Below are 27,983 nucleotides of genomic sequence, written 5' to 3' on the forward strand. Positions count from 1 at the left end.
GGGTGCTTCAGCAAAAGGGTCAGCTACTAAAGCCATCTGGAGTGGGACTCCCAGCTGGGAGACACTGACTCTACCCACCAACAGCAACATAGCCTCTGTGCAGGGATGTCCTCAGGGAAGGTCTGGCCACCCTAGCCCTTGCGCCCCTTCTTCTTGGTCCTGGCTCTTGGCGGGACCCTCTGCAGCCAGATAGCAGATGCTGAGCTAGGCCCAACCCAAAGAGTAAGGGCGTGCCCTCCCTCCCTGGCCAGGAAGGCATTTCTATAGCCCTTGCAGACCCAACGGACAGAAAAGAGAGGAAGAGGCATGCTCGTGTTTCCCTTGGTTATGTTTTTAACTTCTAAAATATTCTTTCTTTTTTCTATGAACATTTAATGAGGGTCTGAACATAAGATAGAAAAATAACATTCTGATTGCTTTTTTTAAGATGCAGACTTTTCTTGAGACTTTCACACAAGGCAATGAATGAATAACATTTAACTCCTAAAGAAACACACATTGGCCGCAGAAAAAGGCACATCTCCAAATACCTATCACAGTCATTGACAACTCCTAAACAGCCTTGTCAAACTCTCAGGGATTGGCTTACTTTGTTTTGTTTGGGATCAATTCAACTCACATGTAAACCCTGCTGCTTTCAGAGGCTAGGGGATGCTTGGGGACTGGCATCGGTCTGACAAAGCACTCGGAACAAATGCTGCTTACAAGGGATAGGAGGGGTGTTGGTGTGAGGGTCCACATACTTGCTTCTCTGGCAGGGTGTGGGCAGCCAGAGGCCACTACATCTTCAGGGAGCCTTGTTCACTCTCCATGGAGGGACATGTGATCCAGCAAATAGGCTGGAACCAGGCCCCTGTGGCCACCTGACTCTCCATAATAGAATCCCTTGTCATCCACAGGCCCGTAGACCGTGACCACATCCCCCGCCTTCACCGCCAGCTTGCCCTTTGCTCGGGCCCCTGCTCCCCCAGCCCTGGGATCATAGTCCAGAGCCGCCATCATGGTCTTTGGAGTCCACAGTGGGGGCCTCCTGGTGTTTCCTTGGGGAATGGGGGAGGAGCCCTGGGGGCTGATGAGCCCCCCCGAGTCCTCGAGGTGGGCCACAGAGGGCTGGTGCCCTTGTGCCCACAAATGCCACCTCTCTTCAGTCCACTCCATGCCCTCCTCCACCTCGGCCACGAGGTGTCCAGGGATGGTGCCCACTTGCCCATTGCACTCGCCATGGTAGAAACCACGGGGGTCCCGAGAGCCCCACACTCTCAGCAACTGCCCTTTCTGGAAGGCCAGCTCTTCCTGCACACCCTCGGTGTCGGCAGACATCATCAGGGGGTTATAATCAAAAAGGGCCATGAAGACCCTGGCTGGAGGCTCAGCCCCCACCCCCGACTGGAGGGGGCCAGCCCTGGACATCATAATGACTTGGCTGGAGGGAGCTGGACACGGCGCCAAGCTGAGTTCGTAGAGTTGGCACTCTCGCTTGCTCCCCACCGCCTGTCCTCGCCTGCTCTGGGGCCTGAGCTCCTTCCTCTGCTCTTGCTCCTCTGGAGGCCACAGATCCAAACACACTGCCTCTTCCTCCAAAATGTTACAGAAGTCAGATGCATATCGCTGGCTGGTGCCCAGCTGGGGAGGTGTGAACACCTGGGTATCCTGCTTTTGCCTAAAGGCCTTCTCCAGGGCAGGCTTTTCCTGACATGGTTCTTTCCAGGGCCCACACTCAGAAGACAGATGGATGAATCCCGGAGCAAGGCTTTTTCTGGTGCCCATGTGCCTATAGCAGTTTTCTCTCCCTCGAGGCTGGGCATTGAGCAACGGTGGCCTGTGATTCTGGTGACCTTTTTGAAAGAGCAGATCTTTTTTGCAGCTCTCTCGGGCCTCTATGAGCCCCTGGGCTTGGATGCCAGCCCCTGAACTGGGACATTGTCCTTCTGAGCTAAGGTTGGACATTAGAGACTGCCTCCTCAGGGATTCTTCACGGAATGCTTCTAGGAACTTGGCCTGGGACTCCCCATAGCTTCCAGGGGTGTAGGGGCTGGCCTTGGCACTCAGAGGAGCCAGTGCCAGCTTCTGAGGGCAGATGGGGAAAGTGACTCTGCAGCTGGCTGGGTTGCCACAAGTGTAGCTAAAGGGAGGGGTCTCCAGTGATTGGTGACAGGGGAAGCAGTCCTCAGGGATCTGAGCTGGCACTGAATCCAGGGACTCACCACAGAGTGACATGGTTCTCACTGAGACATTCTGGCACATCAGGGGCACCTGCAGCTGAGAAAATGCCAACAGGGTGCTCCCAGCGGTGGCATCAGCCACCTCCGACACCTTTAACCCATCAGCGTACACAGCGTAGCCAGTGACCTGGACTCCATTGGAGGACCCAGCTGAGTCAATTGTCACGGGGAGCCAGCTGACCACCAGGAAGCCTGGCAAGGTGTGTCGCTCCACCAGGACGTCCAGAGGAGGGTCGGGAGGTCCTGCCAAAGGTGTGTCAAAAGTGATGGTGGAGGACACTGTTTCCCAGTGCACTTGCAGCAGGTCCCAGGGCAGCTGCACTTCCACCCGGGTATGGTACTGCGTGCCAGGACGTAGGCCATGGAAGGTGTAGCAGCTCACACCCGCGGGGGTCAGGGCATGCTCTTGGTCATCGAGGTACACCACGTGGGGGTGGCTGCTACTGCTGTAGACCCAGTTGATCTTGGCTGATGTGGCTGTGACGCTGTGCAGCTGTAGTCGCATGGGGGCCACACAGAGCAACCCATTGGCCCCTAGGAAGGGTCTGGAGAAGCCCTGTTCCTGGGTGCTGTGTGGCAAGCCCAGCTGGTAGGCTTCTGTCTTTGTATGCAAGATGTCTGTGGCTACCTCTGCTATGGAGCCCATCCTTTCCATCTGGCTTGTCCCTCTGCCCACCACTCCCTGGGCTTCCCCAGGTAATAAGCTGTCTTCCTTTGCAGCTTTGCCCTGCCCAGTTGGGAGTGGAGGGTGACCAAGGTCAGGGGACTTGGGAGGCAGGTAGCCTGGGATGATGTTGTCTGGAACCTGCTCCACCAAGTTGGAGGGCACCAGACCCCGCCGGCCATCCTCAAGTTCCCCCTCGTAGAAGCCATCCTCATCCATGTCCCCAAAGATATATACATAGTCCCCAGCTGTGAGGGGTAGCTCACCCTCAGGGTGCTCATTGGGCCCCTCAAATGGGTTGTAGTTATATTGAGCCAGGAAAATCTTGAGCTTGGGGGCAGCAGGAGCATCTGAGCCTCCCACTTCTGAGGGCAGGGACATGCTGTCAGGCTCTAGATCATCCACTTCACTGGCTGTGTCCACGTCCAGAGTAGTGCAGGATGGCACAGTGGCCCACGCGGACTCCACCTCAGAGGAGGAGTTTGACTGGGAGCTGGTTTTCTTGGCCTGAGGCCTGGATTCCAGAGGTGGGCTTGCAATGACTCTGTCTGGCACATGAGGGGCACTTGTTGGCTCCCCAAGGGCAGCGGGGTTCACATCTGGGGAGGCTTCCCTTTTCTCATGTTGGTCTCTGCTGGGCTGTGACAGTGTATGATCTTCAGGTCCTGGCTGGAACTTGGGCCTTCTGCTATTCCTGGTTTGGGTCTCCAGGGCTTGGGTGGCTTCCCCCGGCTGTTCTGCAGGGTGGCTGGGCTGACACTGAAGTGCCTGTATCTCCTTCCGGGCAGCTTGGAGGTCACACAGAGCTTTCTGGAGGTCGTGCTCCAGCTGCTGCTGCCTGTCCTGTCCACTGGCTGCCTGCTGGAGCAGTTGCTCAGCCAACAGGCCGGCGGCGTCGCGCTCCTGACACGCACGGCCCAACTGCCCCCGCACGTCGCTGTTCTCAGCTTCCACCTTCTGCACCCAGTTGGCCTGGGCTTGGAGCCGCCCAGTCTCCTCCGCCAGCCAGGCGCCCTTGCGCAACGCCACTTGCAGCTGCGCCTCTGCCTCATCGCCGCGCCGCTGCGCCGCCGCCGCCTGCGCGCCCAGCTCCTGGCACTCGCGCTGCCGCGCTCCCAGCTCGCGCTCCAGAGCCTGCACTTGGCGACGCGCCTCCTCGCAGGGAGCGCTCTGGCCTCCTTCCTCTGCCCGGGCGCAGCCCTGCCGAAGGGTCAATTGCCTCTGCAGGCGCAGCACTTCCCGCTGGGACTCGCGCTGCAACCGGTCTAAGTCGCTGACTTTGAGCCACTGGGCGGAGGGGGAGCCCTCTTCAGAGTGAAGGTTTCTGCCGATGCCAGAGGCGACGCGCGCCTGCAGCAGGTGGCACTCCTGCCTCAGCTCTTCGATCTGCTTGTCCTTGGTGAGCAGCGCGCTCGCCTGCTCAGACAAGTCCTGGGCCCGCTGGTGGGCAAAGGCCTGGCAAAGCTCCAGGATAGAGCGACTCTCGCAGGGCACAGGTGCGCTCACCGCCCGGAGGTTTGTCTCCTGAAGCATGCGGGCCCGGTCCTCCAGGCGCCGCGCGAGGCCTGCCAGTTCTGCGTGCTTCACCTTGAGCCGCTTTACCTTCTCGTCTGCGTGGTCGCGGAAGCCTGCACGCCGCAGCTGCAGGTTCTCTTCGTGCAGGTTAGAGCAGCGACGCACCAGCACCCGCAATGCCTCGGCCAGCTCTGAGTTCTGTTTCACCAGCTCGTGGTAGTCCAGGCCAGAGGACGAGAGGCTCAGGGCTTCGCAGGGCTGACTGTTAGGGCCTTCTCCTCCCCGCGGGTCACTAGGTTTCCCGGGTGGAGATGATGGTGGTGGCTGGGGCGGTGGCGGCCGCGAGGTGGGAACAGGGGAGCCAAGAATGGAGGTTTTGGATGACACTTCATTGTGTACGGAAGCCTTGGGGCGACTTAGGGTGCTGTCGACAGAGTGGGAACGCTCTGGTGCCAAGGAGTCAAGGGAGCTGGCACGCGTGGAGAGCAGGCCGTTTGGGGAGCTGCAGCACACGGAAGACATCAAGTCGAGGGAGCGGGAACGGACACGGACGCCGGCACTCAGGCTGTCGAGAGATTCGAGGTGACAGGCGGGCTTCGGGGCGTGAGGAGTGCCACTCGAGATCTTGAGGAGCCGCTCTCCGGAGGGCGGGGCGTCGGCGGGTCCGGACAAAGCGGGGTGCCAGCGGAAGTGCTCTAGAATGTACTTGAGGAAGAGCTGGCGCTCCACGTCCAGCGCCGCCTGCAGGTGGCGGATGCGCGCGGCCTGCTCGCCGTCGGTTTCCCAGCGCAGCTGCGCCAGCACCTCCTGCAGGCGACAGCGACACCGCGCCGCGGAGATTTCGGGCGCCCCCGTGCGGCAGCAGTAGCCGCGGTTCACTAGCTCCTCTGCCAGCTGGCGCTGCAGCTCCCGGGCCTGGCGTACCACGCCGTCGCGCTCGCGGTGCAGCAACTGCTGCAGCTGCCGCATCTCGGCCTCCTTCCAGCGCAGCAGCTGACGGATCTCAGCCTCACGCTCCCGCTGCACCTCCTCCTGCAGCTGCCGCAGCTCCCGACTGCGCTGTGCCTCCCACTTGGAGCGCAGATGGTCAGCCAGCTGCTGCCGCTCTCGCTCGGCCCCCTCCCGCAGCTGGCGCGCCTGGGCCGCGAAGCGCCGCCGTTCGGCCCGCCCGCGCGCCCGCTCCGCCTCCAGCTCCGCCCGCAGCTTCTCCAGCTCCCGCCTTTGCTCCTCCAGCATCGCCGCTGTCTGACCTGGGCTGCTCGGTTTCTTGAGCGACGCACGGCCACCGCCCGACGGATTGGGGGAGTCCTTGGTCATTGTGGCCGCAGCCCAGCCAGACACCTGACCTCGCTTGGCAGGCCGCAGTTTGCCAACGGCCGCCGCCCCCGGCCGCGGCCAACGGCCCCGCGCGCCCCTTCCGGCGCCCCCCAGGTGTGGGGGGGTCTCCGCGCGCCCCTTCCGCCTCTGGGCATGTTCCTCCACCTCCTGGCACGGGTGTCTGCACCACGCGCCTCTCTGTCTGGCGCATATCTTTCCTGGAATGCCCGGAGCTCTTTCTTTTTTGTTTTTTTTTTGTAGAGACAGAGTCTCACTTTATGGCCCTCGGTAGAGTGGCATCACACAGCTCACAGCAACCTCCAACGCCTGGGCTTAAGCGATTCTCTTGCCTCAGCTTCCCAAGTAGCTGGAACTACAGGCGCCCGCCACAACGCCCAGCTATTTTTTGGTTGCAGTTCAGCCGGGGCCGGGTTTGAACCCGCCACCCTTGGTATATGGGGCCGGCGCCTTACCGACTGAGCCACAGGCGCCACCCGCCCGGAGCTCTTTCTAACCCAAATTTTTCCTGCTCCTGACAGGCTCCCATGTGACCCACTTCAGACACCCTCCCAGGCTCGGTGCAATCCCTTCCAGGCCAAGGTGCCCCAGGAAAGCCCAGGCTGCTGCATTAGGTCCAGGAAAAAATGCTGGGTTTGTGGTTCAGGCCATGCTGGGGTGTGGGCACACCTGGCCAGGCTCTGCCATGGGTTCAGGTGGTGTGTTTGGCTTCGGTGGCTGAGAAATAGAAAAGAATATGTGTAAACTTTGCTAGACTTGGGCTCCCTGGGATCCTACAGACCTTAAAACAGCTCTAATCACCCCACTTGTCTTCCAATCCTTTTGGGGAAAGGATGTGTCTGATACACATTGATGTAGAGTGGGTTCAGAGGAGGTGTAAGTGAAAAGTCCCTCCCCAGCAAGGTGGCAGAGGGACTCAGGGCCAGACAGGCAGGAAAAACGCAAGGGGGAATCCCAACCTGGCCTGCTTACCCACCCGGCAGCAGAAGCTGGAGCCTCCGGGTCTGGGCTGCTCATTGGGGCCCCGGGCAGAGACCTCAGACTGAGCCCAGAGTGAGGGTCAGAGGACAGCAGAAATGTCAGCTGGGTTTCCAGCTGCAGAACACACAGACACATGCACATGCACACACACAAGCACACGACTTGTCTCTGACTAAATACCCGTGTGGCTTTGGAGCTCAGGAGCCCTGTTTCAAACCAGCCCCTCCCTGCCCTTCCTGCCCCCGGCACAAAGTGGGTCATGGGGGATGGATGGACATGGTACCTGACCATCTGCATCCAGACCTTGATATTTAGGTCACATTAGAGGCCCCTTTGCTTCTCAGTCAGTGGTGTCTGCTAAAGACCTCCCACAGTTGCTATTCACTCCGCATACGGCCTCTGGTTCCACCCTTTGCACTATATTCACCTGTTTGGGGGTTTTTTTGAGACAGAGCCTCACTATGTTGCCCTTGATAGAGTTCTGTGGTGTCATAGCTCACAGCAACCTTTGTCAAACTCTTGGGCTCAGGTGATTCTCTCTCTCTTTTTTGAGGCAGAGTCTCACTATGTTGCCCTTGGTAGAGTGCCATAGTGTCACAGCTCACAGCAACCTCAAACTCCAGCTTAAGCGATTCTCTTGCCTCAGCCTCCCTAGTAGCTGGGGCTACATGCACCCACCACAACACCTGGCTATTTTTTTGTTGTAGTTGTCATTGTTGTTTGGCAGACCCGGGCCGGATTCGAACCTGCCAACCCTGGTGTATGTGGCAGGCACCCTAGCTGCTGAGCTGCAGGCGCCGAACCTCAAGCGATTCTCTTGTTTCAGCCTCCCTAGTAGCTGGGACTATAGGCGCCTGCCACAACACCTGGCCATTTTTTTTTGTTGTTCAGCAGGCCCAGGCCGGAATTGAATGCGTCAGCCCTGGTGCATGTGGCCAGTGCCCTAACCACTGAGCTATGGCCGCCAAGCTTATACTCAAGTGGTTTTTTTTGTTTTTTTAGAGACAGAGTCTCACCTTCTTTCCCTGGGTAGAGTGCCATGGCATCACAGCTTACAGCAACCTCCAGCTCTTGGGCTCTAGAGATTCTCTTGCCTCAGCCTCCCAAGTTAGCTGGGACTACAGGTGCCTCCACAATGCCCAGCTATTTTTTTATTGCAGTTTGGCTGGGGCCGGGTTTGAACCTGCCACCCTCAGTATATGGGGCTGGCATTCTACTCACTGAACCACAGGCGCTGCCCTATACTGAAGTGTTTTAAACCAGGCTTCCCTCAACTCATAGGAAATGCCTTTGGGCAGGAATGTGCAGCAAAAACACTGGAAATCATGGCTCCACATGTTCTTATTTATTTTAGAGAGAAGTCTTGTTTTTTTGCCCAGGTTGGATTTGCACTCCTGGGCTAAAGCAGTTTCCTGCCTTGGCCCCCTGAGTGTCTGGGACTGTAGGTACGTGCCATTGGGCCTGGCTCAGATGATCTTTTTGAGAGGTGAGGTGGATGTGGTATGGCAGTGGGCAGATAGGTGCCACTTAAGCCTTGAACTGGTGCTCCTGGATATGGTAACTGTGGGGAGGGCTGTCTTCATGGACTCCCATCATGGCCCTGTCTTACAGAGTCTTGAACAGGTGGCCTGCCAGAGCACATGGGTAACTGTGGCAGAGCTGGGTTGTCCCTTCAGGATGGTGTGTGAGACTCTACAGCCTGGATGCCTTGCTGTAGCTTCAAGTGGGCACTAAACTGTAAGGTCAAGTGTCACCAAGAAGGAGGACACTAGTATCATGAGTCTCTGGGAACCCCATAGTCACCATCCAGTAGCTGCCTGTGCTGGCACCCCCATAGCATGCGGAAGGCATTCTAGAATACGGTTAAGTGAGCAATACAGGGCTTTGCTGGGCTGGGCTTCTGCCATCCCCGTTCTCACTGTGCTGTGTAGTGATTGTTCAGTGACCTGCCTATCACCCCTAGTGACTCTGAATTCAGAGATAGAAGGAGCTGTACCTTCCTTGTTCCCACTGTGTCCCTGTATGAGAGATGAGAGCTGGCACATTGCTGGTGCCCAAGACATGAGAAAAAGTTGCAGGCGAGGGGGCAAGAGTCCCAGAATTAGCTCATCATGTTGCTGTCTCCCCCAGGTCTAGCTTTCTCATCTACAAAATGAAACAAATTACATGGGTGGTTTTCTTTTTTTTTTTTTTTTGTGATTTTTGGCCAGGGCTGGGTTTGAACCCACCACCTCCAGCATATGGGACCGGCACCCTACTCCTTGAGCCACAGGTGAAGCCCCACCTGGGTGGTTTTCAAACTGGAATCCTCTGGGCTTCCGAGTTCCTTAAAAATCCTATAGGGCGGGCGGTGCCTGTGGCTCAAGGAGTAGGGCGCCGGTCCCATATGCCAGAGGTGGTGGGTTCAAACCTAGCCCTGGCCAAAAATAAAAAAAAAAAAAAATCCTATAGGGCTGGGGGTCAGCTATGCTCAGAGGTAAAGAACAGACACTGCCCCTACTGGCTTCAGTGGACAGATATACTCATTAGCATCATTTATCATATTTGGTGTTTTTTTTCTTTTTTTGAGACAATCTCAAGCTGTTGCCCTGGGTAGAGTGCCATGGCATCATAGCTCACAACAACCTCCAACTCCTGGGCTCAAGCTATCCTCCTGCCTCAGTTTTTCTATTTTTTTTTTTTTTTTTGTAGAGACAGAGTCTCACTGTACCGCCCTCGGTAGAGTGCTGTGGCGTCACAGCTCACAGCAACCTCTAACTCTTGGGCTTACGTGATTCTCTTGCCTCAGCCTCCCGAGCAGCTGGGACTACAGGCGCCCGCCACAACGCCCGGCTATTTTTCTGTTGCAGTTTGGCTGGGGCTGGGTCCGAACCCGCCACCCTCGGCATATGGGGCCGGCGCCCTACTCACTGAGCCACAGGCGCCGCCCAGTTTTTCTATTTTTTAATAGAGACAGGGTCTTGCTTTTGCTTAAGCTGGTCTCATGAGCAAACTCATGAGCTCAAGTTATCCACCTGCCTCAGCCTCCTAGACTGCTAGGATTACAGTTGTGAACCACTGACCTAGCCTATCATATTTGTTTTTTTGTTTTTGAGACAGAGTCTCACTCTTTTGTCTTGGGGGTCATAGTTCATAGCAATCTCAAAAGCTTGGGCTCAAGAGTTCCACTTACTGCCGAGCACAGTGGCTCACAGCTATAATCCCAGCACTTGGGAGGCCAAGGCAGGTGAATTTGCCCTGAGCTCATGGGTTCGAGACCAACCTGAGCAAGAGCAAGATCCCCCATCTCAAAAAAATAGCCGGGTGTTGTGGCAGGCACCTGTAGTCCCAGCTACTTGGAAAGCTGAGGCAAGAGTTTGAGGTTGCTGTGAGCTATGATGCCACAGCACTCTACCAAGGGTGACAAAGTGAAACTTTGTCTCAAAAACAAACAAAACAACAAAAGAAGAGCTTCACTTACCTCAGCCTTACCTGTAGCTGGAACTGCAAGCACCTGCCACAACACCTGGCTAATTTTTCTATTTTTAGTAGAGACAGGGGCCTACTCTTGCTCAGGCTGGTCTAAAACTCCTGAGCTCAAGTGATCCACCTCCCTCAGCCTCCCAGAGTGCTGGGATTACAGGTGTGAACCACGGTGCTTGGCCTGTTTATCACATTTGAAGGAGGTGCTTCTGTCTACTGTGTACATCTATACCCCCCAACACTTCACAACTCTGCTGATCCTGAGAGAAGGCGACGTCCCCACGCCGAATCTCAGTTGGCCCCATGTTACTAGCCCTATATTCCACATTGCCTGTCCCCATGGCCCCTGTTTAAGACCTTTGGATCACAGGTTTGGGATCCTAGGTGATCTGGGTCACATCCCTCCCCTGGCCTGGCTCCTTTCGTATTCTGCCACTGAAACCTCAAACTTTGCAGAACTTGCCTGGCCTCAGAGGAGGGCACTAGCTCCATCCTACGGGCCCACAGGCTAGCTTTAAACGTCCCATCCCTTGTGGCCACAGTAGCTCCTGCTTTTCATTCCAGGTCCCTTATTTTTGTGTCAAGGTGTTTGCTGTTTGTCCTGTGCTATCTCCATGTCTAGAGCAGTACGTGATAGGTGGTAGGTGCCCAATAAGTACGTGACTGCAGAAGACAGAAGGAGACAGTCCAGATGTGGCCTCTATCCTCACGGGGTTGACAGACTAAGGAAAGAACGCAGAGGCTAAATACAAAATTACAAAGGAGGGCGGCGCCTGTGGCTCAAGGAGTAGGGCGCCAGTCCCATATGCCGGAGGTGGCGGGTTCAAACCCAGCCCCGGCCAAAAACCACACACACACACAAAAAAAAAACAAAATTACAAAGGAACATAGCAAAATTGGAGCCTGGGCAAGTAGGGGAGAAGAGCCCATCAGAGCAGGTTTCCTAGAGAAGGAAACAAGGAAATGAACTGAGAGCTGGAGGGGAGAGAGCGAAGGCTACCTTGAGGAGCTGAGAAGGGATTTTAGGCAGAGGGATGGGGAGCAGCAAAGCCCCCAGTCCCCTGCAGTTTGGGTGTCTGCACCAGCTCTCACCCATACCCCCCCCCCCCCAGTGCAGGCCCACATCCCTCTGCACTGATACCTGCCATCCAGAACGTCCTCATCTGGGGGCACCAGAAGGGAGAGTGGGAGGTCAGCCAGTTGGACCCCAACCAAGTCCTTTCCACCCCTTTAGCACTGACCCTTCCTGGACGGGGCTGGATCCCTGGAGAAGGACTATGCTGCTCTCTGCCTCCACTTCTTTTTTTTTCTTTTTTTGAGATGGAGTCTCACTTTGTCACCCTTGGTAGAGTGCTGTGGCATCATAGTTCACAACCACCTCAAACTCTTGGGCTCAAGTAATTAATTCTCTTGCTTCAGCCTCCCAAGTAGCTGGGACTACAGGTGCCCTCCACAATGCGCAGCTATTTTTAGAGATGAGGTCTTGCTGTGGCTCAGGCTAGTCTTGAATCTGTGAGCTCAGGCAATCCACTCATCTCGCCCTCCCAAGTGCTGGGATTACAAGTGTGAGCCACAGCGCCTGGCCTTCTGCCCCCACTTCTTTAACCCTGAAGCCTGGGCAGGGAGTGGCAGCATGTATACCAGATTCCAGCCCTCTGCCTGGGGCCTGCTGGGCTGGTCCCTCCAGCTCCCTGGCACATGTACCTCTGTAAGTGGTCAGGCCCTTCCAGAACTTCACTTTACATACCTAGTCCCTGAATCCTCACCACAGCCAGGGAGGCTGGCACTAGCCTCTCCAGATGGAGAAACTGCCCAGTGTCATGCAGGGATTTTTTTTTTTTTTTGCAGTTTTGGCCGGGGCTGGGTTCGAACCTGCCACCCCCAGCACCTTAAGCCATAGGTGCTGCTCCATGCAGGGATTTGTGTCCTGTGTGATCCAAGTTTGGGCTTTGAACTAGTACTTGCAAAGCCTCACCTGCCAGCTCTGGCAGCCTGGGTGTTCCTGTACTCCCCAACCCCTCAGAAAAGTGGCTACTACTGGCGGTGCCTGTGGCTCAGTGAGTAGGGCGCCGGCCTCATATACTGAGGGTGGTGGGTTCAAACCTGGCCCCAGCCAAACTGCAACCAAAAAAAAAAACAGTTGGGCGTTGTGGTGACAAAGTGAGACTGTCTCAAATAAATAAGACTACTGCTTTCCAAGGACCCTGATGCTGTTAGCACATCATTGTTCCCCAGATCCTCACTGTCACCAGGACAGACTATTTTCCACCTTCTTTTTCCTTTTTTTTTGAGACAGAGCCTCAAGCTGTCACCCTGGGTAGAGTGCCCTGGAATCACAGCTCATAGCAACCTCCAACTCCTGGGCTTAAGTGATTCTCTTGCCTCAGCCTCCCAAGCAGCTGGGACTACAGGTGCCCACCACAACGTCCAGCCATTTTTTGGTTGTAGTTGTCATTGCTGTTTAGCAAGCCTGGGCTGGACTTGAACCGCCAGCTCTGGTGTATGTGGCCGGTGCCCTCGCTGCTTGAGCTACAGGCGCCGAGCCGTATTTTCCACCTTCTGGCACCTCTATTTCTCCCCCCTCTGGCTGTATTTCCGTCACCCTCCTCTTTGACAGCCTGAAACACAAAGCTTTGCCCACCTGCCCGCTGACACCGGTGGCAGTGATCATATCTACTATCATTTGATCAGAGCTCTAGGTTGGAGGACAGTCCTTCATCAGAAGTTTCTTTCTTTCTTTCTTTCTTTTTGGTCACTCTTGGCAGACTGCTGTGGCATCATAGCTCACAGCAACCTCCAACTCCTGGGCTTAAGTGATTCTCTTGCCTCAGCCTCCCAAGTAGCTGGGACCATAGGCGCTCATTACAACACCCAGCTATTTTTTAGAGACGGGGATCTCGCTCTGGCTCAGGCTAGTCTTGAACCTGTGAGCGTAGGCAATCCACCCACCTTGGCCTCCCAAGTGCTGGGATTATAGGCATGAGGCACTGCACATGTCCCCATCAGATGTTTCTTTTTATTTATTTATTTATTTTTTGTAGAGACAGAGTTTCACTTTATGGCCCTAGGTAGAGTGCCGTGGCATCACACAGCTCACAGCAACCTCCAACTCCTGGGCTTAAGCGATTCTCTTGCCTCAGCCTCCCAAGTAGCTGGGACTACAGGTGCTCACCACAACGCCCGGCTATTTTTTTTGTTGCAGTTCGCTGGGGCCGGGTTTGAACCCGCCACCCTCGGTATATGGGGCCGGCGCCTTACCGACTGAGCCACAGGTGCTGCCCCCCATCAGATGTTTCTAGAGGGTCCAATCTGTTCAGGGCATGGCAGGCCCCAGGCAATGTGTCATTAATGTCTTATTGAGCATGAAGAATGGAGTGGAGGGAAGAGCGGAGGGGAAGAACGGAGGAAGTGAGGAGGAAAGAAGATAGGAAGGAGGATGGGGGAGCCAGGTGTGGTGGTATGTGCCTGTCATCCCAGTGACTTGGGAGGCTGAGGTGGGAGGATCATTTGAGACTGGGAGTTCAAGGCTACAGTGAGCTATGACCACGCCACTGCTTTGCAGCCTGTCACTAAAAAATAAATAGCCGGGTGCAGTGGCTCACGCCTGTATCCCAGCACTTGGGGAGGCTGAGGCATGTGGATTGCCTGAGCTCACAGGTTCAAGACCAGCCTGAGCAAGAGCGAGACACCGAGATCCTGTCTCTAAAAAAAATAGCCAGGTATTATGGCAGGCACCTGTAGTCCTAGCTACTTGGGAGGCTGAGGCAAAAGAATTGCTTGAGCCCAAGAATTTGAGGTTGCTGTGAGCGGTGATGTCACAGTACTCTACCAAGAGCAACAAAGTAAGACTCCGTCTCAAAATAAAAAATTAAGGGCGGTGCCTGTGGCTCAGTCGGTAAGGCGCTGGCCCCATATACGAAGGTGGTAGGTTCAAGCCCGGCCCCAGCTAAACTGCAACCAAAAAATAGCCGGGCATTGTGGTGGGCGCCTGTAGTCCCAGCTACTCGGGAGGCTGAGGCAAGAGAATCGCTTAAGCCCAGGAGTTGGAGGTTGCTGTGAGCTGTGTGACGCCACAGCACTCTACCAAGGGCAATAAAGTGAAACTCTGTCTCTACAAAAATAAATAAATAAATAAATAAAATAAAATAAAAATAAATTGATAAGGGCGGTGCCTGTGGCTTAGTGAGTACGGTGCTGGACCCATATACCGAGGGTGGTGGGTTCAAACCCCGCCCCAGACAAACTGCAACAAAAAATAGCTGGGCATTGTGGTGGGTACCTATAGTCCAGGCTACTTGGGAGGCTGAGGCAAGAGAATCGCCTAAGCCCAGGAGTTGGAGGTTGCTGTGAGTTGTGATGCCACAGCACTCTACTGAGGGTGATAAAGTGAGACTCTGTCTCTAATAAATAAATAAGGAAAATGAGGGAGAAGAGAGGAGGGAGGGGGATAGGAGGGTCACCGGTGCATGTCACACCTACTGGAGGCAGATCACAATTGTAAGAGGGACTTTATCTAACAAATGCAATCAATGTAAACTGATTCTTTGTACCCTCAATGAATCCAAAACAATGAAAATAAATAAGTAAATAAATAAAAGGAAGCTGGAAGGCGAGAGGAAAGAGGGAGAGAAAGAAGGAATCCTTTAAGTCATCTGAGGCCCCGCCTAGGACCTCAGTTTGGCCCTCAAAGTTCAAGAGCAGACTTGGGCTTGAGCCTCTCTGACCAGCCAGACGGCTGACAAGTTGATTAACAGCTTGAGCCTCAGTTTTTGTCATGATCAATGGGGCTTATAACAGTTCTGACCTCAAATGAGATGTTGCCTATCTGGCACACAGCAGGCTCTCCGGGTACCCAAGTGACTGTGGTAAATTGAGCCCTTGAGGATGAACAGCCCTTGCCAGGTGGACATGGTAGGTGTTGAGGGGGGAAAATGAGGGAGGCATCGCAGGCAAAGCGAGCAGCCTGGACAAAGGCAGGGGACATGGTGTGGCTAGAGCACTGGTTGGGGGTAGGGTGTGTGTGGGAAATAAGGCTTTGGGTGGGCAGAGGAAGGTCCAGGCAGAGCTTCACCCACATGTGCTACATGGGGTCTAACTCCTGATGCCCAGCCTCCTAGCTGAATTTTGCAGCCAAGCCACTTCTCTCAGGGCTTCAGTTTCTACTCTTGTCAAATAGAACACCTGAGCATTGCTCTGTGGTGGGTGTAAATGTCCAGCACCCAGTTGACCCTGTTGGGGGGTGAAGGCCCATTACTTGTTTCCCGCCTCAGCAGAGGCCACTTTCTTTCCCCCTGTCCTCTTGCCTACTGGGGTACCTGCCATCCCTGGCCCCTTCCCCTGACCCTGCCAGGTCCCTCCTTGGAGCCCCTACACCTCACCAAACCCTCTCCACCCTCTGGCATTTTTTTTTATGCCTCCCCAGCATGCTGTGAGTTCCTTGGGAGCAGGTGCAACCTGTGCATTTACCTCTGTGCTTAGCAGGTGAGCACCCTGGTCCCCATGCTGACTACAGGAAGGAGCAGCACGCGAGAAGAGGGATCTGGGGTTAAAGAGAAAGAAGAGGCCACTTCTTTTTTTTTGCTGATTTTGGCCGGGGCTGGGTTTAAACCCACCACCTCTGGCATATGGGGCTGGCACCCTACCCCTTTGAGCCACAGGCGCCGCCCTAGGCCACTTCTGATCAGGGAGGTTGAGGAAGTATCACAGCAAGGCCAGGTTTGAACGAATAGGGTTTGGCTGAGTGGAGGGGAGCTGTTGTGATCTTTGGCCAGGCCTGCTACAGGGAGCATTGAAGGTTTGGAGCAGGAGGGATGCCTCAAGGGCCAGGCAGGTTTTCTGCGGGGAGTGGGCACACTTCCTGTGTGCTTGTGTAGCAGGAGCTCAGAGCTTTGGCTCCATACCTGCAAAGTGGGTGCAAGGGTGCCATCTTGTAGGGTGGCGGTGAGGGTGCAGGAGGATGCCTTGGCAAAGGTGAGTCCTCAGCATTCAGCCTCTCTTGATTTCACCCTTTATTCCCAGCTTAGCACATTAAGGTCGCAGGAATGAATTGTGCTTCTTAGACAGGCTTGGAATTTCTCTGGGAAAGGGTCCCTTTCCCTCAGTAGCCGTCCACAAACGCAAGCAGTTCCCAATAAAGTTATGTTCTTTCTTTGAGCTGATCCACTAAGGGCAGGCCCTGTGATCACAGCAGGACCATGGAGTCAATCCTCAGGCTTCCACGTGTTCCCAGACTCTAGGAACCTGGTGGAGTTCCTCACACATATGCTAAATGTTTGCTGAACACCCTCAGTACTGCCCCTGGGAAAGGTGAAAATAAGGCAGGTCACTGATTGCATGGGGCTTCCTTGTGTCCAGCCTGCGCCCCAAGATGCTGTGTGAAAGGCCAGCCTTATTCCAGCCTCTGCCACGCTTTTTCCCTCTTTCAACTGAAACCCAGGGTTCAGGGAAATGTAGAAAATCTTAACAAGGCCTAACTACACCATGTACCTGTGCCCTTCTCTCGGCCTGCACTACCTCCTGAGTTCCAAACCACCACCATCTCTTTGCCTAAATAATTGCAGCAAGCTTCTTTTTTTTTTGTCATTGAGACAGAGTTCTACCCTATGCCCTGAGAAGAGTGCAATGATGTTGTAGCTCACTGCAACCTCAGACTCAGGCTGTTGGCATCCTGCTGCCTCAGCCTCTGAAGCTGCTGGGATTACAAGGTGCTTGTTGCCACACCCGGCTGGGTTTTTAATTTTTTTGAAAAAAAAAAATTTTTTTTTTTTGGTCTCACTCTCGCTCAGACAAGCCTCTTTGAGCTCAGGCAATTCTCCTGCCTCAGCCTCCTGTAGTGGGCTTCTTATCCCCCTACCCTCTTCCATTCCCCGTTCTGGCCCACCCAGGCAGCCTCATGGTCTTTGCCAGTGCTATTGCTCTGTTTAAAATATTCTCCTCCAGTCTTCACGGTTGTTTGATCCCATCCTGCAGCTCCCAGTACTGGCCCTAGAGCCAGCAGCCTAGCCTGGAAATATAGTCTGGCTGGCTGTGTGACCTTGACCAAGTCACTTCTGTTTCCTGCAAAATGAGGATGTTAATGGTAACCATTTTATAGGGTAGTTTCAAGGATGAAAGAAAAGAAAGCATGAGGGAGGGCCATGTACTTAGTAGATTCCAGTGTTCAATTCTTTTTTTTTTTTTTTGTAGAGACAGAGTCTCACTGTACCGCCCTCGGGTAGAGTGCCGTGGCGTCACACGGCTCACAGCAACCTCTAACTCTTGGGCTTACCCGATTCTCTTGCCTCAGCCTCCCGAGCAGCTGGGACTACAGGCGCCCGCCACAACGCCTGGCTATTTTTTTTTTTTTTGTTGCAGTTTGGCCTGGGCTGGGTTTGAACCTGCCACCCTCGGCATATGGGGTCAGCGCCCTACTCACTGAGCCACAGGCGCCGCCCCAATTCAATTCTTATTTATATTATTCCTCAATTATTCCTACCTGAAGTAGGTCCCAAGGCCGGTGCATTGCTTGAGCTCAGGAGTTGGAGCCCAGCCTCAGCAAGAGCTAGACCCCATCTTAAAAAAAAAAAAAAATAGCCAGGCTCTGCGCCTGTAGCTCGGCGGCTGGGGCGCCCACCACATACACCCGAGCTGGCGGGTTGGAACCTAGCCCAGGCCTCCCAAACAACAATGATAACTACAGCCAAAAAATAGATGGGTGTTGTGGTGGGCACTTGTAGTCTCAGCTACTTGGGAGGCTGAGGCAAGAGAATCGCTTAAGCCCAAGAGTTTGAGGTTGCTGTGAGCTGTGACACCACAGCGCTCTACCAAGAGCAACATAGAGAGACTCTGTCTCAAAAAAAAAAAAAGTAATAAAAAAAATAAAAAAGAAATAGCCAGGCGTTGTGGCGGTAGTCTGTAGTCCCAGCTACTTGGGAGGCTGAGGCAAGAGAATCACTTCAGCCCAAGAGTTTGAGGTTGCTGTGAGCTATGACACCACCACACTTTACCCAGGGCACAGAGCGACTGAAAAAAAATAAAGGAAAAGCAAGTAGGTCCCTACAGTCACTTTCTCATCACCCAATTTTCTTTTCTTCATAGCTGGTTGGCAATGCCCAAAATAATCTTGGTTATTCAACTACTTATTTCATGAAACCACTATTTGTTGTGCACCTACTGTGTGCCGAGCACTGCTGGTAACTGCCATCCGATTGGACTCTCCATAAAGGCTGGGTGTCTGCCGGCCCAGTTCTCCCTTCACGCACGCCTCCCCAACACTGCGGCGGGCACACAGTAGGCGCTTCGCAGAGCTGGCGCGCCTCGCCCCGCTCGTGCCGCCCCTCCCCCGCTGCAGGAAGTGCGGGGGCTCCAGCCGCCCGGCCGGCCGCGACGCATTCTGGGAAAGCAGCAGCACCAGAGCCAAGATGGCGGCCAGCAGGAGGCTGATGAAGGTAAAATCCATTCTCCGGCACCGGCCGGCCGGGCGGGGGGCGGCGTCCTGGGTCCGGGGCCACGGTGGCGTGCCTGGACTCCTCGGGGCTACGCCACCTAGCCTCCGCCCTGCGTGGCCTCGCCGCCCCCTCGGGCCACGAGCGGGTTGAGGGAACTAACGGGGTCCGCCTAGGCCTCAGCCTGGGCGGGAGGGCCAGGCCGCGCTGGGAGCCGCCGGCGGCCCCTCGGCCCGGAGCCCGGCCGCATCCTTCCCTCGCGGCCGCCGCGGCGCGGACCGAGGGCGCTGGGGATGTGGGGTCGGGCCCGGAGGCCCCAAACTGGGCGTCTGCGGGGAAGGCCCGAGCGCCGGAGCCCCGGCCGGGAGCCCGCGCCGTGCAGCCGCCCCGCCCTGGGCCGCGGCGCTCCGGGCTTGGAGCTCGGTTCTCCCAGCCCGCAGCTCGGGAGGCTGGGAGACTCGGGCGGGGAGAGGAAAGAGGAGACCGGGCGGCCAAACTGGGATCCGCTTGTTGGTGGGTTGTTTGAAATTTTGCTGGGTCCCAGCAAACTGTCGCCTTGTGACTGCAGAGTCACACAGCGGGCAAGTTCCAACTCCAGGAAGACGTGGGGGCGGCCCCGGTCGCGGTTCTTCCCTCTCCACCGCTTACTCGCCCAGATCTCCTTTCCGTGATGAAGCAAAGTGCCATTTTTTGGGGGGTGGGGGGCGGGAGTTGGCTTCAGTTGCTCGAGTCAAAACGGGCCAAAGTTTACAAAAATAACTTGGGACGTTGCATCTTGAATGCAGCAGGGTACTTTCTGGCTAATTGGCTCCTTCGGCGAGGAATACAGATGCTAAAATGGTGTAGTTCTTTGGCCGGTGGATTTGCCAACGTCCTCCGGGGTCGACCCGCAACGTTTGTGAGCTGGCTGCCAGTTAGTGCTACCGGGCTGCACCGGGCCGGAAATAAAAAAAAGGCCCAGGGACTAGTTTCCTGAGCGGTGCTAAAGAACCGGGATTCGTCCTGGGCAGAGCAGTGGTTAATCGAATTAGACGTTGAACTTAGAGTTACAGCCTCTGAGCCTTCCCTCCCTGAGAGGGTTTCCTTTCTTTTGTTCACTTAAGGCCTAGAGAGGACATTTAAACTTTATGAAACTGGAGTGGAAGTGGGGCACAAAAGAACAGTCAGCAGATGCCAGACCCCTTCTCATCTCTTCTGCCAGTGATACCACCGATTCATCCAGTCACTCAGATGAGAAGACTGTTAATTGCTTCTTTTCTTACTCTACTTCCCCAGGGCAGTTGTCCATTAGTAAGCCTTGTGGATTGAATTTTAGAAAGATTTCTTAAGCACCTGCCTTGCTTTCTAATCTTACTGAAGTTACTTGAATCCATACCCGTATATCTTAGTGCTTTTCTTTCCCCTTTATGAACACCAGAGTGGTTCTAAAGCAAATATTGAACTCTTTTGCTTCTGTTAAAAACCTCTGTGCTCTTATTGTCCTCAACAGTTAATTGTAACCTCTTAATTGGCATTCAGGACCTTTCTTAGACTGGCTAAAAGCAGTCTGTTCAGCCTTATCCCCTACCCTTTGGTTTCCCACTATTCTTTTTTTTTTTGCCCTGGCTGGGTTTGAACCTGCCACCCTCAGTATATGGGGCTGGCGCGCTACTCCTTGAGCCACAGGGGCTGCCCAGTTTCCCACAATTCTTGCACCGAATCACAGAAGCTACCATTTTTCCAGCTTTTACTCTGTGCAACTCTGTACTTCATATTTATGATCATGTTTCATCCCTGTTGAGTAGGCATTATTATTACAGTTTCGTAGATTAGAAAAGGGAATGCAGAGATTGTTGGCTGCCCTGGGTTACCTAACTAGGGAGAGAGAGCTGTGATCTAACTTAGTTCTCTTTCCTCCAGAGCAGCGGTTCTCAACCTGTGATTCATGACCCCTTTTTAACAATGAAAGTACATTGTGGCATTAGGAAGGTTGAGAACTACTGGTCCAGAGCAAAGCCTCCTGCTGTTACCTGCTATGTGATGTCTCTTTGCTGATGTTTTTTCTTTTTTTCCTGTTTGTAATGTTTTTTCCCTTAGGGAGGGGACTGAGCCTGATGAAGCTAGAGGGTCCCAAGGCCCTGTCCCCATTTTTTAATTCTGTCTGAGAAAGGTTGCCTTTTCCTCACTTCTCCATGCCAGGGAAGTCCTGGGTTCAATTCCAATGCCAGTTACTTTGTGAACACTGGCGTGCTGCACCGCCCCAGTCGCCCTTCAGAATGAATTGCTGTCCTCCTTTATGTGACTGTGGGATTTTTCATATGTTTCTCTTTGAGCACTTTTCACAGATAATACTTTATCACAGTATTACTGTAATAATAATTTGTGTTACAGACTTGTCTTTCCTACACCGGGTACTGAGATCCTGAAGGGCAGGGATCTTGACCTAAATTCATCCACCTAGCCTAACCAAGTTGACCCAATTTGTAATACTCAGGCTCTCAGGAGTCTGAGAAAGGATTTATTGTGGTTTTTAAAAAATTATTTTTGTGTAGGTGGGTGTTGTGGCAGGCACCTGTAGTCCCAGCTACTTGGGAGGCTGAGGCAAGAGAATTGCTTGAGCCCAAGAGTTTGAGGTTGCTGTGAGCTGTTAAAAAATTATTTTTGTCTCTTTGAAAAATTGGAGCTCAGAAAATATATGTAACATTAAGTATTTATAAGTATTTATAAAATATTAGCTTCTTTTCTTTTTCTTTTTTTATTTGAGACCGTCTTATTTTGTCGCCCTTGGTAGCTGTGGCATCACAGCTCACAACAACCTCTAACTCTTGGACTTAAATGATTCTCTTGCCTCAGCCTCCCAAGTGGCTGGGGCTATAGGCACCTGCCACAATACCAAGCTTTTTTTTTTGTAATTGTCATTGTTGTTTAGCTGGTCCAGGCCAGGTTCGAACTCACAAGTCTGGGTGTATGTGGCCGGTGATGTAACCACTGTATTATGGATGCTGAGCCTAGTTAAGAGAGTTTTTTTTTTTTTTTTTGTAGAGACAGAGTTTCACTTTATGGCCCTTGGTAGAGTGCCGTGGCGTCACACGGCTCACAGCAACCTCCAACTCCTGGGCTTAAGCGATTCTCTTGCCTCAGCCTCCGGAGTAGCTGGGACTACAGGCGCCCGCCACAACGCCCAGCTATTTTTTTGATTGCAGTTCAGCCAGGGCTGGGTTTGAACCCGCCACCCTCAGCATATGGGGCCGGTGCCCTACCGACTGAGCCACAGGCGCAGCCTGTTAAGAGAGTTTTTAAGGTGGAATAGTAGACCGTGATGGAGAGAGAGAAGAAGGTAAATCTTTTTTCTTTTTCTTTTTTTTTTTTCAGGGACAGAGTCTTACTTTGTCACCCTCAGTAGAGTGCTGTGGCGTCATAGCTCACAGCAACCTCCAGCTCTTGGGCTTAGGTGATTCTCTTGCCTCAGCCTCCCCAGTAGCTGGGACTACAGCACCTGCCACGATGCCTGGCTATTTTTTGTTGCAGTTTGGCTAGGGCCAGGTTTGAGCCCACCACCCTCGGTATATGGGGCTGGTGCCCTACTGAGCCACAGGTGCCACCCCAAAGGTAAATCTTTTTGGCTCCAAGTCTCAAAGTCCATGTCCCTTGTCACGCTGCCTTCATTTTTTACTCCAAGGCTATGTGGAGGAATATGTTCAGTTTCTTTCTTTCAATTCAGTAGGGGAATGCCAGTTATATGATGCTTATCATTGGCTCTGAGAGGGTTCTGAGAGTCAGTGTTTAAGCCCCCTTAGTTTAAAAAAGTAAAAATAGGCTGGGTGCATGGCCCACACCTGTAATTCCAGCACTCTGGGAGGCTGAAGTGAGTGGATCACTTGAGTCAGGAGTTCAAGACCAGCCTGAGCAAGAGTGAGACCACGTCTCTACTAAAAATAGAAAAACTGAGGCAAGAGTTTGAGGTTGCTGTGAGCTATGACGCCATGGTACTCTACTCAAGGTGCCAGAGTGAGACTCTGTCTCAAAAAATAAAGTAAATAAATAGGAAGAATATTATTGATGCAAGTTGGTTGGCTGAGTCTTTTTTTTTTTGAGACAGAGTCTCAAGCTGTTGCCCTGGGTGGAGTGCTATGGTGTCGCAGCTCACAGCAACCTCCAACTCTTGGGCTTAAGTGATTCTCTTGCTTCAGCCTCCCAAGTAGCTTGGACTACAGGCGCCTACCACAACGCCTGGCTATTTTTTGGTTGTAGTTGTCATTGTTGTTTGGCAGGGCCGGGCTGGATTCAGGACCCACTATGTGGGTAGCGCCACATAGGTGTATGTGGCTAGCGCCCTAGCTGCTGAGCTACAGGCGCTGAGCTGGCTGTGTCTTTTAATAGATGGTGGCTCACTCCTGTAATCCCAGCACTTGGGAGGCTGAGGCAGGTGGACTGCCTGAGCTCACAGGTTCAAGACCAACCTGAGCCAGAGCGAGACCTCATCTCTAAAAATAGCCGGGCATTGTAGCTGGCACCTGTAGTCCCAAGCTACTGGGGAGGCTGAGGCAAGAGAATCATTTGAGCCCAAGAGTTTGAGGTTGCTGTGAGCTATGACGCTATGGCACTCTACCAAGGGCGACAGAGAGACTCTGTCTTCAAAAAAAACATGGGGAGGAAATAAGAAGAATGATTTTCAGTGGTGAAAGATTGGAATTTCGTGCCTGGAACAGTGTGTTAGGCAGAGCAAGCAAGCAGATGTTGAAGATCAAATTAATTACATTTTAAATAACTTTAGATTTCCTTTAAAAATATTTTTCTAGGGCGCTTGGCAGCAAAGATTCTTGGTACAATAGACTGTCTGCAGATAGTGTAAAATGCATTATTAAAAGTAGAATGATTTGCATGTAACTTCTCCAGGCTGAGAAGTTATTTTGGGCAAAATGAGCATTATAAAGTCTTTGATTTCAAAAAATTTGCCAAACTGATAAACCTTTTTCAGAAATGTGTTTAGGAATTACAATGTTAATAAAACATTATGCACATTTTGATTTGTAAGCAGCTAATTCAGCACTGAGGGCAACAACTAGATTGTAACCATTGGTTCAATTACAATGGGGAATTTGCTACAAAAGCCAAAAGGGAAATCTGTAAGTGTGGCTTTGGGAAACTGCCTTCTGATCATTTCTCTGCAGCCTCACACAGCACACATCTCCCTCAGGAGCCCTTCTGTTGAATATTTTCCCAGAAGAGTTTTTCTCAAAGGAGAAGTTTGTGGATTTAAAGGGTGTGCATGTGGACATTTTATTATTGTGGCACAACAGCTGAGATAAGGAATTGAGATTTGTAGTTTCCTTTTAATGCTGTTTAAATGTTCTCTCAGAACTCCATGATGTAAACTCCATAATGATGTACTTCTCTCAGTCCATAATGACATCTGAGTGAGGAGGAGAAGTCACAAAATAACAATTCATTCCTTGGAATTCATCTTATTAAGCAATGAACTTGTTCACTCTGGAGTACAGGTTTAGATTCTCCGAGGTTGGGTAATTAATGTGGTAGAGCAAGTTAGTGTGTCAGGAGGTAAGGAACGTTTTATACATAATGTCATGTCAGTGTAAATGTTCTGACCCCACCAGGGCTTTACAAATTGAGAAATAGCATTGCTTTTTTTTTTGAGACATAGTCTCACTTTATCACCCTCAGTAAAGTGCTGTGGCGTCACAGCTGGCAGCAACCTCTAACTCCTGGGCTTAGGCGATTCTCTTGCCTCAGCCTCTCGAGTAGCTGGGACTATAGGCGCCTGCCACAACGCCTATTTTTTTGTTGCAGTTTGACTGGGGCCGGGTTCAAACTTGCCACCCTCCATATGTGGGGCCAGCACCCTACCCACTGAGCCATAGGTGCCCCCAGCACCCTACCCACTGAGCCATAGGTGCCGCCCAGCATTGTATTTTTTATCCTGAATTCATGCATTCCAGTAGGTTGGGATTGTTCCAGCCTCCCTTAATGATGTCCTTTGTAAACATTTATTAAAAGAGAATTGAGCCAGGCTCAGGGAAAGTGTATACTAAATTATTGCAACATTTGGGGCCTTTTAAGATACATTCAAGAACAAAAACACTTATCTCAGGGTGTTGGGGCCTTTTTAATCTTGTTAAAACTCTAAATCAGGAAGTTGTTGATTTAGCATTTTATTATGGGGGGGGTCACTTGAAAGTATTCTTTCTCATTCTACTAGGACATTTATTATTAAATGTTTAACAGACATTTCCATTTTCTTTGTTACAACAAGTAAGTTAAGAATTAGCATAGACCACCACAGAGAAATCTCTCCTGAGCCTGCACTCTACCTGTAGGCATCTAAGTCTGGTCTGGTCCTGTGACTCTTTGGCCTCCTGCTTCTCCTCCTGTCTTGTCTTACTTAGTTAATGGTCCGCTTTTCTACTGCCTGTTGCAAGGAAAACCCCCGGGAGCCCATCTCAACCCTTCCTCTTATGTCTAGCCACTTGTCAGGTTCAATCTTTGGTTTCTGTCTTCTCTCCATCCCCACTGCTTCTGCCTTAGTTCAGGCCATTGCCATCTGTAGTGGACACCTGCCTCAGCTTCCTCAGGGGTTTGTTTTTGCTCTTTACCAGTCAGTCGGCCCTGCATCTCATGTGATTCCTCACCAGCATGATGGTGGGTATGTGGAACCTTAGAGAAATTCCACAGGCCCAGGCCCTGCTCTCAGAGATTGGAATTGAATTTAGTAGGGCGAGAATGAGGCTAGGGCTCTGGATTAAAATAGTCCACATTGCTTAGCATGTTCCCTCAAGGTCTGATCTTGCCAGCCTGGTCTTCCCCCTCTTGCCTGTGGAATCCCCTAAACAGCATGCTTTGCACACGCTCGATTTCTTCATCCGGGTCCCTGCCGTTCTCTCTTCTCTCCACCAGGGTAACTTCTTATCCATTGAGACTCAAATCATCTGGGTGCTCTGCCCTTGAGCTCATAGAGGGGTAATAACAGCATTTACCTGGAACAAAGAAATCCTGGGGCCTCCACTGTGTGCTGGATGTGCGCCGACTGAATAATGATGTGCAGGGGAGGGAAAGACCCCTTTACATTGAGAAGGAAGTGGAACTCAACCTGGGCCTTTAGAAAGAGTGGGGCGGGCCAGGCGCCATGGCTAACGCCTGTACTCCTAACTCTCTGGGTGGCAGAGGCCAGAGGATTGCCTGAGCTCATGAGCAGCCTGAACAAGAGCGAGACCCCGTCTCTAAAAATAGGCCGGTGCCTGTAGTCCCAGCTCCTTGGGAGACTGAGGCAAGAGAATTGCTTGAGCTCAAAGAGTTTGAGGTTGCTGTGAGCTATGATGTTACCGCACTCTACTGAGGGCGACAAAGTAAGACTCTGTCTCAAAAAAATAAAAATAAAAAAGTGGGGTTTTAGCAGTGAGAAGAAAGGGACCTGGTGGACAGTAACGTTGAGTCTCTTTCATCCTTTAGAATTGCTGTGGGCAGTGGCTTTGAGAGATGCCTTGAAGAGCCCCAGAGATAGTCTACCTGTCCTTCAATACCCGCTGCCTGCTTCTGACCTTGGCTTACTCCTCTTTGGGTGGGTTTTAGTTAAACTAGCACTTGAGGTGCTTTCCAGAAGCATGGGAGACTGGCCTATTTGGCATGTCAGGTGCATGTGGTTCCTGCAGAACTAGGTGCCCTTCCTCTGTAAGGCCAGCCTTGGCAGGGCAGGTTCTCCGGCCAGCTGCTGGAAAGCTACTTCTCTGTGAAGGGATGCTATTAATGGTGATGCTGATGGACTTAAGGACAGGTGGCACAGAGGTGTGTTAGCCTTTCAGGAGGAGGAGTCAGACACTCGTGTGCACACACATCCCTCCTCACAGCATCTAGGAGAAGTGGCACTCCAGGTGTTGGAGATTTTGCCTGTGTGTGTCTGGCTTCATCCTGTCTTTTCTCCTCCCCTACCGGTGGAAAAAAGGTACAGGAGAGGAGCTTTCACATAGAGTAAAGCTATTGAAAGGGAACTCAGGTTCTGCAGTCAGAACCATGGGCCTGCCATGTCTTAGCTGAGTGATCCTGGACAAGTTACTTAACCTCTCTATGCCTTAGTTATTTCATCTGTGTGTGAAGATTAAAAGAGTTAATATATACCAAGTGCTTAGGAGAGTGGTTGGAATACACTGAGTGTGTGCTGCTCATAGATACTATGTATTATTGGTAGTGAGCAAGACACTTTGAGGGGAATGAGGCCACCAGCCTGGCTGGGGGATGGTTTGCAGAAGTGGTAGGAGATGGTGCTGCAAAGGTGGGTTGAGATCAGATGGGGGTGGGCCTGCCTGGACGTGGCCTTACCACTGAGGTTGAGTCCATTCTTTTATCTGTGATGCTGTCTTCCTTCAAGGTCTCCTGTTCTGTAGGGTTGGTGAAAGAGTTACTTAAACAACTATGTGGACATTTCTTTCTTTTTTTTTTCAGACAGTCTCATTTTGTTGCCCTTGGTAGAGTGCTGTGGCATCACAGCTCATAGCAACCTCCAGGTCTTGGGGTTAGGCGATTCTTTTGCCTCAGTCTCCTGAGTAGTAGGGACTACACGTGCCCTCCACAATGCCTGGCTATTTTTTGTTTGCAGTTTGACCAGGGCTAGGTTCGAACCTGCCACCCTCAGTATATGGGTCAGCGCCCTACTCACTGAGCCACAGGTACTGCCCTATGTGAACCTTTCTTTGTTTAAAAATATTTACTTTTTCCAAGAAGATTGAACAGTTCTTGAACTCAAAATGTGTCTCAGGGCTCGCACCCATAACTCAGCGGTTAGGGTGCCGGCCACATGCACTGGGGCTGGCAGGATTGAACCCAGCCTGGGCCAGCTAAACAACAATGACAACAAAATAATAGCCAGGCGTTGTGGTGGGCGCCAGTGGTCCCAGCTACATGGGAAGCTGAGGCAAGAGAATTGCTTAAGCCCAAGAGTTTGGGGTTGCTGTGAGCTGTAATGTCACGGCACTCTCCTGAGGGTGACATAGTGAGACGCTGTCTCAAAAAAAAAAAAAGTGTCTCAGAATCTCATCCTGTGTATTTTATCTTCCTGTCCTGTGTAGATGTTCAGTGCAGTGATAGTCACAGTGTCCAAAGATGAGTGCAGGTGCTATGGGAGACTGTGACAGGTGCCGAGCAGTGGGTGGGGGTTTGAAGGCAACTCTCAAATGTGTAGTTGTAGTTCCAGAAATAATACCACTGCTTCCTACCTTCTCTTTCAGCCTTGAAGCAGAAAACTAAGAAAATTGCTTTTGATGGCTGTTTAGTTTCTCCTCCTGGCCCTTGCCACACACCTCTCTTTAGAATTTCAGAGCTTCTAGGGGCTTTGGCAGGTGGATGCCAATGGCCTCACCTTTTTTTTTTTTTTTTTTTTTTTTTTTTTGAGACAGT

At 52.4% G+C, this 27,983-nt stretch overlaps 2 protein-coding genes across 3 annotated transcripts in view; one reads left to right on the plus strand and one right to left on the minus strand.

The window, feature by feature from the left end:
* Positions 1-402: 402 nt before the first annotated feature.
* On the minus strand, positions 403-5,718 carry RIMBP3B (RIMS binding protein 3B). Its single transcript, XM_053589509.1, has one exon. It carries the CDS (start codon positions 5,716-5,718, stop codon positions 802-804), a length of 4,917 nt encoding a protein of 1,638 aa, XP_053445484.1. The 3' UTR covers positions 403-801.
* A 12,794-nt stretch (positions 5,719-18,512) lies between these two features.
* UBE2L3 (ubiquitin conjugating enzyme E2 L3) overlaps positions 18,513-27,983 on the plus strand; it is a 57,550-nt gene continuing 48,079 nt past the window's right edge. Inside the window, exon 1 of one of the 2 annotated variants that reach the window (XM_053589517.1) lies at positions 18,513-18,605. In XM_053589517.1, coding sequence (XP_053445492.1) covers positions 18,579-18,605 — 27 coding nt within the window. In that variant the 5' untranslated portion in view covers positions 18,513-18,578. The remainder of the gene's footprint in view (positions 18,606-27,983) is intronic. The other variant, XM_053589518.1, reaches the window with a different exon arrangement.

This window comes from Nycticebus coucang, chromosome 4, assembly GCF_027406575.1.
Source record: "Nycticebus coucang isolate mNycCou1 chromosome 4, mNycCou1.pri, whole genome shotgun sequence".
Lineage (NCBI taxonomy): Eukaryota > Metazoa > Chordata > Mammalia > Primates > Lorisidae > Nycticebus > Nycticebus coucang.

Bases quoted from the DNA above. Each gene is read 5' to 3' on its own strand.
- RIMBP3B (XM_053589509.1), bottom strand. From the start codon at position 5,718: ATGACCAAGGACTCCCCCAATCCGTCGGGCGGTGGCCGTGCGTCGCTC.